Source organism: Barbatula barbatula (assembly GCF_947034865.1).
Source record: "Barbatula barbatula genome assembly, chromosome: 24".
Taxonomy (NCBI): domain Eukaryota; kingdom Metazoa; phylum Chordata; class Actinopteri; order Cypriniformes; family Nemacheilidae; genus Barbatula; species Barbatula barbatula.
In genome coordinates this window covers 16,258,672-16,270,530 of record NC_136787.1, presented here as the reverse complement: position 1 = coordinate 16,270,530, position 11,859 = coordinate 16,258,672, and the positions used below count along the sequence as shown (strand labels likewise).

Genomic DNA, 11,859 nt, shown 5'->3' with positions numbered 1-11,859 from the left:
CATGAATCCATCCGAAGCAGAAGACAACACGATGTTCATGCGAGCGGTCGCTGACAATGTAGTCGAAGCAAATATTTCACGCGGAGATTACGCTTTGTTATTGCGGGTTAATGGCGGGTAACGTAATATACAGTCGTCTGTGGAAATAATTTTACGCGATCAAGTACTGCAAACCGTCCTGGCCAAAGAGCCGACTACACCGGTTGATGAAATTACTGTCGGATCTATACAAATACAACAACCAGTTCTACTATTTGAAAGTTAGCAATGAAAACCCTTTTAAAAATGTAATCTTTGATTTCCGGAGTCACACAAAAACAGACAAATCCCTCTATTTCCGTGCCGATGGTTTGTTTGTGTTTCCCCATCATCGTGGGCTCTTTTATCATAAAGGAATAGAGCCAGCAGCATTGCGTTTAGAATCCCATAATTTTAGGAATCAGGCATTAAGCATCAAACAGACACTCATTTGCCCTGAGCTGAAGTGCTGTATAACCATATTCCCATGGAAAACATTGTCATCAAAGTCAGAGCATTGCAGAGAAGGTTTGGGTGGGGGTAAAGGTCACGTATAGGTATCACTGCAAGGTTCACACGTTGTGACCATGTGTTTTTAACAGTCTCTTCTCCATTTATCTTGTTAGGCAGTTTTTCTGTTTTCTTATGGGAACAAAGTGACCATTGCTGTCACATCCTGTGTTAACAGGTGCTGTTTGTGAGCTCAAATCCATCTGCCTTGCCTTTGATTTACACAGCGGTATACAGCTGTTCTCTAGAAATAACCCTAAAATGTAAATGTATCTTCCAGGGGGAATAAGTTAAGACACTGAACATTTCCAGTTACATATATCTAAGGCATTGTCAGAACACGAGGAAGCAATGTTTGAGCTGTGAGCTGTAATAAAACCACATATAAGAGAACAAATTAAATGTATTATTGAGAAATTCACAGATATTAGTTCTCACAAATGTAACTAATGCTTAGACCACTGAATGTGAATAGGAGAAATCTGCAACAATTTACAATAAGGTGCCTTTAGTTAACATTAGTTCTTATTGTTAATTCATGCAACCGAATGCATTAACAGATGTATCTGACTGGACCTTATGGAAAAGTGTTCTAGATTAATCTTCTACGTATAGTGATGCATAAAACAGTAATGATTGTATATTATACTTGAGATATACATGTTTCCCTCCCCCATTTCTTAAAAAGCAAATATAGCAACAGTACAATATCTAATAAAGTTTTAGAAACAAAGACAACGGGTATCACAACTGATTTTTATTGGCTTGTTTTATCGAACCATAACACAGAGATACATCTATGAACAATGATCAAAAGAAACTGTACATTTATATTTGATATCGAAGTCCCACAAAAATATTGCTACTGCTGGTCGAAATGCTTTACAGCTGAAGAGATTTTACATGCAATGAGTCATGTGTCCCCAATTTACCATTCCATCTACACATGTGGGTCGTAAGCATCCCATGTTTGCCATTTGTACCATAACACACAATGGACTTAGTCCAAAAATCTTTTCACAGCAGTTTTACAAATTTATTGCGGTACTATCACAGAAAAGACAAAATCAATACACACGAAGCACAGGCCTGACATGAACTCCAGTACTAGAGCATATGTTTATTTAGCAGAAATGATTATGAAGAACTGCAGTTAACATATGGAACACAGCTTACAAACGTTCTACAAGTAATCTTTCGCTTTATAAACAATAAAACAATGCATTATTTGCCCACCCCTCCCCTCCCTAAACACACACACACATTACAGGTTACAAACACAAAAACAAAAAAATCAAATCCCTTATAGAGCCAATGGAATGTTAGTCATTCGGACAAGCTCATTTAAGATGTCCAGCTGTCTGTAAAGGACATTCTTGCAACCTGCCCCTCAATCTCTCGCTTTAAGAGAAAGAGGTAAAAAAGCCTGTCGACATTTGCGGTGATGGTAGTTTTTTCTGCCCAATGTAAAAACGCTGGATACGATGAGATCACTTCCAAATGTTTCTTTTCTTCCATAAAAAATGTGTCTCTACAATCATACTACTAAAAAACCTGCCTTTAGAAAATAGTAGATAAAAATATTCCCCTGAATTGTACAAGAAAAGAGGTACAGGGAGTGCTGGTAAAAGATGAGACCTCAGCAAAGTTATTCCCCGTCTTCCTTCTTGTCACCGTCTTCTGTTGCCGATGCCTGAAAAAGAAAAACCATTGCAATGATAATTTGATCCGTTTTCCACATAGATTCACGAACACACTAATATTTCATATTTTTCGTGCATCTTACCTCATCCTCAGCTTTTGTTTCGCCGTTTTCTGCGGGCACCTCCTCTTTCTTCTTCTCCTCCTCCTTGGGTTCCTTAGTTTTCTTAGGTTTGGCAGGTGGTTTCTATCACATGACAAATTATGTTAAAGTTGTTATGAGGTTATAAATCATAAAGAAGATGGCAAACAAACATCCTGTATTTTTTCTTACCTTTTGCTTAGGCTCTGCCTTTGCAGGTACGGGTTTCTAAAATGCCAAGAATGATAAAACATTAATTAAATTAATAATTCTATATAACTATTTGGTTTGCAAGGGCTGTACACTGAACGGTGTTAAAAACACAAATACTCACGTTTACCAGTCTCTCCGACCTTCTTTTAGGCTGAAATGCAACAAGGAAAGTTAAGCGTAACAAATAAACTCTATGCACTTTGCTAAACACTTCCACCCCAACAAAGTTCATACATAAAAAAACTTCGGCTCACCTCAGTGACTTCTGCATCATTGTTCGCCTATATGGGGGAAATAAAATCAATCAATAAATTGAATCAATAGCAAAAGTCACGACAAAACACATTTAATTTATTTAAATTGTTAATTAGGTTAAAGCATCTGTCATATGCATAAATGTAAATGAAACACCTTTAGATATCATGTAGAAAAAATCTAAACGCATTAGCATGATAGTCATAATAAATGCCGCCCCCTTCCCAAAGTCTAGTCAGCAGTGCATCTGTGTTTATGTCCTGCCTCCATTTGGCCACATTGCCCTCCGTCCGTTTGCATTGCAGTCGTATGCGCACCGCCCCCTCCATGTTGCACATTCAGCGCAGATTAATGGAGATCTGCCCTCGCCCCACCGACCCCGCTGCATTCCCGCCATTCACTTTCAAACATCGCGAGGGGAAAAGGCTAAAGGAATATACCAGAATAATAAGAATAACCAAACAGTGGCGCTGTGCTGATGTGCAACATCGCCGTTGCATAATCTGCAACTCGCACGAAACAAAAATACCGCGCATTAGTCGCCGAATTACATGCAATTCCTTACGCACGGCTGCGAGCTGCAGGATAAAATATCGCACCGTCCGTCGCTGTGCCTACAGACCCACGGAGAGTTTAAATCATCGCAAGGGCAGCCATGACACAAAACCGAGCACAGCCATAACTCACGCGTGTGCGATTTCAGCGAACCGTGGTTAAAAATACATACAGCGCGTCTAAAAATAAACATGCAATACGGCGTGATTTCTCGCCCCGCGCGCGAGACGCCGAGCTGCACGTAACGAAAACTAAGATCGTTACACCCCTTTGTCTGATCAATGTAGACGGAGATCTACATGTAAACAAAAATACCAAATAACCGTATATAACTAATACTGACGTTACTTATATCCGTATGCACGGAAAAAAACACTGTTTAACTCCGACGGAGAACAAAATCCAAGTCTCCTCAAATCAAAACACAAATCGGAGAACGCGAAGCTTCACGCATACCGTTGCAACGTACCAGTATTTTTAACGCACAAACCGATAAAAAACAAACGACACGTGTGTGCAAAAGAAATGCATCCGTGCGCTTTTCTTTTTTCCGTTAATGCATATTATATATTAAAGATGGTGCCTTGATAAATGAAGAAACCAATGCGCTACTTACTTTGCTCCGTTTAGGCATGGCTGTGGATCGCTAGAACAAGCCCCCGAAAAATCTAAGGTGTAAGAAATGCGCGGATTTACGCTAAAAACAGCAGCCACTGTGAGTCAAAGATTCATACAGTAGGTACGATCACAGTGTAAGAAGACGTTAATGTTCCACCGAAACAAAAACCTGCTCAAACCGGATTGGATTCTCCTCCTCCCCCTTCTTCTTCCCTATTCAATTCATCACAGCGCCAACCTGACAGCGAATTTAGGAACCGTACTATGGCGAAAGCGTAACTCGTGGATATTAATTATCCCTCGCTTACGGTACTCGCGAATGTTCATGGAGCGTCCAATCACGTTTATAATTAATATTCATGAGCCATGCATGGCTGCGATTTGAATTCGCTGATTGGCCAGCAGAATAGCGCCTCCTTGCCAACCACGGCACACCGGCCAATCAGAAAGGCGTACGTCTATTGCTCGATTCATATTAATGAGACGAGCCCTCGCCATCCTAGGATTGTCCAATTCGTGTCTCCGCCTCCCGCTCCCGGTGATTGGCCCGCGGAGACCCACTGCACATTTTCAAATCATAGCAAGAAACCTGTGTGGACACTTTTGCATGCCAATCAGTTGGGACGTTATTTGTTTTTGCAACGATTTGGATATGGCTTTTGACGCTGTTGTCGAGCAAACCAATCTTAAAATGTTTTTAAATGCAAAGTCATCTGTAATGCAATTCGATCATCAATGTTACGCAATCCGAGGTTTTTCTTTTGCCCTCATGGTTTCCAGATGTGTGCGAGTTATTTTAGGAACTGGATTTGAAATGGACCGCAGGGATGTTGTGTTTTTAAAGAACCGCATGTAAAGGTTTCGCAGGGAAGAAAATGGCGACTGGACACAGATGCAACACGCAAATGTGTCCTACAAAATAAACCAGCGTCTCTCATATTTCCGTTTCGAAATGGTTGAGGAATTAAACAATTGAAATGTATTTAGTAGACATATCAAGTAAATGCAATGCACTATATAATGAAAGTTTTTCCACCAGCGAATAAAAAGTAAGTGCATCACGTGCACACTACATGCATGCAGCAAAGAGCATGTTTTCCAGATTTAGTGCAGGACAGTTGCCATGCAAGTGATGGCATGACATAGTAACACGTGATACAGCGAATGCACACCGAGTATGGTTACCTGCATGCACATCCGTTCAATATCACTTAAACATGCATCTAATAATATTCCTTTGGTTATACGTGTTTGCATGGCTCTGTAACCTAAATAAGAAATAAAAGTTATCCTTGTGAAAATGTTACAATGTGTATTCTTCACATTGTGTAAAATTGGGGTTCTTGAATTTACAGGATTCTTGAGCTGGTTAGATGGTCCTTAAGGTTCTTGATGTGTTGTGGAATCTTCAATCTTGAAGATCACATTTTAAGTGCTCCTGCTGGTTCACGGATCCACATCATCATTAAAAATCCCCACCTTCTCATCGCCTAGTCAACACCAGTGTGATTTCACAGCAGGACACAGCACCTTTCTCCCCCGCCGGTCCCCTCCCCCGTTTCTATGGCCGTGCTTCCAGGCGGGAAACTCTAGGGGTCCTTCTTCAGTTCACAGGGGTTCTCCTGTCTTCGTATGCATGTGTCTGCTCATACACAATTGGGATGGGGGTGGGTGTAGTGGGTGTGGCCGCTGAATTTCAGATAACAGATCTCCGTTTGGGGGCCTCTGACCTTAAATCCAGCTGTAGGAGCGGAGACAGGAAGGAAAGGGGCACCGAGGTGATCTGTTTGGCTCCTGAGCTACTGAGTCACTTCACATACGTGTGAGGGCGAGACCACTCTGCATGTACATTTGGTTGCATAAGAGAGAGAAAACAAACAATATACTTTACAATGAGGTCCATACAAGTCACAACCACCATCTGAATGTCCTCAGTGTGGTCTCAAGCGTCATTTCAGTGGTTTTGGTCACATGCTAGACACCTACTTCACACAGCTCTGCATGTGCATTTAACAAAGAACTGCAATGTTTCTTACATCTCAAGGAACTTTAAAAGCGTGCCAAACTGACAATATAAGACATGACTTTAGAATACTTTGCCCATTTTAACAATAACCACTACAAAATCAGAGTTAGACTTATTAGGACTATTTTCTGAAAAAGACACATTCTTTGAAGTATGCGAATCATTGATGTCTGTTGCTCAAATGGTAATTAAGGTTAAAGGGACACTCGACCCGAAAATTAAAATTCTGTCATCATTTATTCACTTTCGAGTTGTTCCAGATCTGTATAAATTCTTTGTACTGATGAACAGAGAGAGATATTTGGAAGAATGCTTATAACCAGACAGATTTTGCCCCCATTGACTAACACAGTAGGAAAAAATACAACGGAAAAGTTCCCCAGAACTGTTTGCTGTTATTTTTCCTACTATGGGAGTTTGAGTAGATTCCTAACATTGTGCTTTGCAAGCAGCACATATTAGACATTTGTACAGAATCTCTTTTTCTTTTGATAACAATGATGTATAATAGCAAGTTACCAAGGTTTTATAGAATTTTGTCAGAAACTGTGGTTGCTGTGATAAATGATTGTAAGAAAATTGTTGCATACTTGTATACTTAATACATAAAAATATATTTGAATTTTGTTTAAGAACACTATATCAATGTGCTAGTAGCATACTTGTAAGTGTACTTAAAGACTGTAAGTTTACTTACAAGTAGTATTGTATTTAAGTACAGCTTGAAGCAACTCAGGTCTAACATTTTAAATTATAATGCGTTCTGATGTCTTTTGTCGTGTCGTGCTGCATCCAGTGTGGACACAATTTAAAATTATAATGGGTTCTAATGGGTTCTGTTGTCTTTTGTCGTGTCGCGCTGCATCCAGTGTGGACACAATTTAAACAACAATGGCTTCTATTGTCTTTTGTAGTGTCGCGTCCTGTGTAGACATGATGTACTTAAAGTGCTTTTAATTCACATAATGTTTTGTCTTTAATATAGAAAAAAAATGTTTTTAGTACTTCTTCTATGTACTCAACTGTGCTATTTTGACTGCCCAATAGATGCTCAAAATAAAAACTATATTTTCAGTATATTTTTTGATAGAGCACTTTAAGTATGTACTTAAATAAAGTATACTTAGTGCACTTTTTATACCTGGAAAATGGCCCACTCTTTTATTTATAAAAGTATATTCTTATGTTTACTTTAAGTGTTACAGTAGTAAAGTACACCACTACTTAACAATTGCTTTCCATTTGTAGTGTAACTCTACTGAATGAACGTACAGTCTTTGTGTTCTGTTAGTTAACAAATTCAATACATTTTCAGTTTAAGAAGGTACCGTGACGTATATTGAAGTATACTCTCAGTAAACAGCTAGTAGCGAAAATAAGTATTTAACATTCAAACAAAAAGAGTAAACAAAGCTAAGGCAAGTATACTTGGAATACTCAAGCTTCTGATTGAGATACACTACAGTACTAGGTATACATCAAATATACTTTTCTGTCAGTATAAGTCAAGAAGTTTATAAAGTATATTTCTGAGAAGTACACGGAGTATAAGGAGTACACTAATACAAGAAGCATACGTACAGCACATTTAAATCAACGTGTTTCTGTAAGGGTGGGTAGATATACAGTGGGATGCGCACCAGGACTGAGATTAAGATACTCGGGTCACCTTGAGGTATTTCCAGTAGCTTGAACAAAAGCCTCTTTAAGGCTATCCTACCACAACATCTTCCTCAATCTCAATCATCATGTAATCTAAACACAAGTATTTTAATTACAGCTAATAACTTCGGCACTAAATGTACCAGACTTCAGCTCTGGTTTGAAGATGTTTATTCCCCCAGTCGAACCCAGACCTGCACAGACATGCAAACACTACAATTGTGTTGCCAACCATTTAGTTTTTCTGAAAGGGTTGAGCATGAAACCTTGAGCAGAGTTTGATGTATTGTGAGTGACCTAGATAAAGAATCCAGCAGTTATCGTATACATGTAGAGAGATTAAATAACCCCGGGACTGTTTTACTGCCGTGGTCAGCCGGGGTGGATGAGCACAGACGGCAACAAGCCCCTTTTTTAAAGTGCAAGTGTAAAGCAGCGACTATATGAATCAGTAAGTGGATTTCTCCCTGAGCGAATGAACGGCCGCCCATCTGGACGTGCATGTAAAGCCCAGATTATACAAAACAGCGACGAGATGGAGAAGGGGTCAATGAGAGGGGAGGAGACTTGCTGAGAGGGGAGGAGACTTACGGGGAAAGCTGTTTGATATGGATACGCAATCTAAAGATTCATGATATTATCATTTGAAATGTCATATTTTGAGTGGCATACAGTGAATTTACGGTATCTATTCTATCAAAATACGGTGTTCTCCCACATGAAAGGTTTGTGGGCTGCAAGATCCACTGAGAACCCAGCACACGACACAACTGTAGCTATGAGAATGTTCACAGTTGACAACAGAAGCCTGCTGTGAAGTTTCGCTTTCATTCATTGACCGACTCCCTTAACAGCTCCCAGGCAATTTAGAGGTGTGTCTAAAACAATGACATCTTGGCTGAGCAACTTTCTATTGTAGTCAACCTTTTCCTTCAAACTGGAGTGATTCACACACAGTTGGTGTAATGAAGGGTAAAGTAATGAGATTAATGTAAGAACCTGAAGTCAGTAACTTGACAATGACGGATACAGCAGTGGATATAAACACTGTAGTGGCATTAGCGGACAGGGCCAGGGGATATCTAGGGATTCCCCTCCCCCACCCAATAGATTATTTCCTGTTTGGAGCAAAAGGGGTCTTTCTATGCGTACACACTGCTGTTTGTGTATAAGGGCCTAACGACCCCCGTCTGCCCTCATCAGACCACTTTAACATGCTAACAAGACAATACATATCTTTGTATGTGTTTATCGAAAAAACACACATTGTGTGTATAGATCACCTTTCAGAAACTAGATAAGTAAAAATATTGGTAACATATTTGGTTAAAATGGAGACAAAATAAATGTTACATAGTTATTTTAGGTCATAGATATATTAAAACGTAATTGAATTGTGTATCCTCATAAATAAATAAAGGAACAGATCATGGTGGTCAAAGTCCTTTATGAATAGCTGCATGTTTTATTACTATGCACAATGACACGTTTGATCTATGCACGCATTAGCAATCCATGAAATGAGTATTTTTGTCATTTTTATGTATCTCTAAGAACGTGTTTCACCACTAGATGTCGACAAACGCACAGTCACTAACGCGATCATCCTCACTGGCCACACGCACCATTCTTTCAGTTTTGCCAGACATCCATAGGTCCATCACCATTATTGAATAAGGCCCCACTCCACAACTTAGCTAGAAAAATTAAGCAAAGGGGTAAGTGCTTTAAAAATACATGGAAATGTATGCAGACTTAACCATGTGTCTTGTTATACATGCACAGTAATTAATCATGGCTTCAGCCTTTTTAATCTGTTTATTTATTATTGAAAATGTGATAGGCTGTGTTGACATCTCACAGTAATGCACTAAAGCAGACAATGCAGCATCTACTGTACGTCTATAGTTGTTTCTCGGTCATGGTTCTGCCTTCTTTTGTCTTGATTTTCTGGTCTAGTGGCAGAATGACAGAGCCACGTGTTTTGTAGAGTACATTGACATTTACAGTTACATTTAGTCATTTAGCAGACGCTTTTATCCAAAGCGACTTACAGATGAGGAAACATTGGAAGCAATTATAAGAGTATTATGTCATATGACATATTATTGTCAGTCATGACATAATAGGCGTTCTCTCCGGTCTTGTCTTTGGCCCCGCCCCTCACATTACTCACACCTGCCCACCTCTCTCCTTTGTTAGTCTCCCCATTTAATGCCCTCTTCTCTGTTGTCCTGTGCTCGTTCGCCCTGCAACACTACCTTGTCCTCCGTGGACCGTGCACACTAACTTGTAACCCGTGCACACTACCATGTACACCGTGCACACTACCTTGTACACGTGGACCGTGCACAATTACCTTGTCCACCGTGCACACTACCTTGTCCACCGTGCACACTACCTTGTCCACCGTGCACACTACCTTGTCCTCCGTGCACACTACCTTGTCCTCCGTGCACACTACCTTGTCCTCCGTGCACACTACCTTGTCCTCCGTGCACACTACCTTGTCCTCCGTGCACACTACCTTGTCCTCCGTGCACACTACCTTGTCCACCGTGCACACTACCTTGTCCTCCGTGCACAGTACCTTGTCCACGTGGACCGTGCACAACTACCTTGTCCACGTGGACCGTGCACAATTACCTTGTCCACCGTGCACACTACCTTGTCCTCCGTGCACACTACCTTGTCCACCGTGCACACTACCTTGTCCACCGTGCACACTACCTTGTCCTCCGTGCACACTACCTTGTCCACCGTGCACACTACCTTGTCCTCCGTGCACACTACCTTGTCCACCGTGCACACTACCTTGTCCTCCGTGCACACTACCTTGTCCACCGTGCACACTACCTTGTCCTCCGTGCACACTACCTTGTCCACCGTGCACACTACCTTGTCCACCGTGCACACTACCTTGTCCTCCGTGCACACTACCTTGTCCACCGTGCACACTACCTTGTCCTCCGTGCACACTACCTTGTCCACCGTGCACACTACCTTGTCCACCGTGCACACTACCTTGTCCACCGTGCACACTACCTTGTCCTCCGTGCACACTACCTTGTCCTCCGTGCACACTACCTTGTCCTCCGTGCACACTACCTTGAGTTTTCATGCTATATATGTTTCGTATTACTGCCCTGTTCATATTGTTCCTTTCCTGCTTGTCTGAGTTCCCTGTCCGGTTTAAGTTTATCTTCTAGTGTTAAAGACGTAGAGTCATGTTTGTTATTTTGGTTCTAGTTACATCGTGAGTAGTACCCTAGTTTTATCCCCTCGTGGGAAGTGTGTATTTAGCAGTTTTGTAATTTAGTCTTGTCAGTGGTTTTCCAGATCGTGGGTTTTGGTATTTTGTAAATAAAGTCTTTGTTTTCCCACCACCTTCTGCTGCCTCCAATTGGGTTCTTCATCCCTCTGTGACAGACCATGACAGTATAATAAAATGCAGTGAACATCATCCTTGACAACAGTGAAATGTTGCACCAAGAATAAGCATGGGCTTCGGTCATCGCAAGAAACTCCCCAAATACTTGTATCTTACAACAACAAACCTGCAAAGTTAATGTACTTTGACTTGTACAGTTGAGTACCATACTGTGGTCAGTAAAACAGAAGAAAGAAAATCACACACGGAATAAAAAGGAAAAGATATAACACACAGATAAAAGATGACACTAACTGAAGAGTCAAACAGAACTCCAAAATACAAAAACACATTAGAAAGAGATCATCACCACATGCAGGGATGCAATTCGGAGACTAAATGAGCATGCAGCACAGCCTGCAACTTACAACATCTACTCTACCCTTTCTGTACAACACCGACATCATCTGTTTACAAAGATGACTGAATCAGACTAGCTGCTTCAGAGAAAGGTGTGTGTCAAGAATAATTGAAGGTTGAATAGATCTCCAACCACACAACACTCATTAGTCTTACAAACCAGAAAAAGGCCTGAAATACTGTAGCATGTCTAAAAAGCACAGCATGTTTTCATAAAATACAAAACAATAGGACCATGAAAACAGCATCTGCTATTCAAGTGTTCTGGTTGTAGCGTTTATCTTTGACCTTGTTTTGTCTCTCCCTCCCATTGACTCTAATCAAATGTGTGACCTGCCATCCAATGACTCTGCACGCTGTAGGTGCAGCTCACGCTGATAAAGAGCTTCACACCTGCACGATTCCCCCTGCCCTACTGACTCACACATG

General features: G+C 40.8%; 1 protein-coding gene across 1 annotated transcript; it reads right to left on the bottom strand.

Moving 5' to 3' along the window:
• Positions 1-1,270: 1,270 nt before the first annotated feature.
• On the bottom strand, positions 1,271-4,218 carry hmgn1b (high mobility group nucleosome binding domain 1b). Its single transcript, XM_079447969.1, has 6 exons — positions 3,951-4,218; positions 2,779-2,805; positions 2,646-2,675; positions 2,504-2,539; positions 2,315-2,416; positions 1,271-2,221 (listed from the first exon to the last, which is right to left on the bottom strand). The coding sequence occupies exons 1-6, from the start codon at positions 3,966-3,968 to the stop codon at positions 2,177-2,179; spliced, it is 258 nt and encodes an 85-aa protein (XP_079304095.1). The 5' UTR covers positions 3,969-4,218; the 3' UTR covers positions 1,271-2,176.
• Between the last annotated feature and the right edge of the window lie 7,641 nt (positions 4,219-11,859).

Bases quoted from the DNA above. Each gene is read 5' to 3' on its own strand.
- hmgn1b (XM_079447969.1), bottom strand. The intron at 2,676-2,778 runs GTGAGCCGAAGT...GTTGCATTTCAG, and splicing joins ATGATGCAGAAGTCACTGAG to CCTAAAAGAAGGTCGGAGAG. The intron at 2,222-2,314 runs GTAAGATGCACG...TTTCTTTTTCAG, and splicing joins AAACAAAAGCTGAGGATGAG to GCATCGGCAACAGAAGACGG.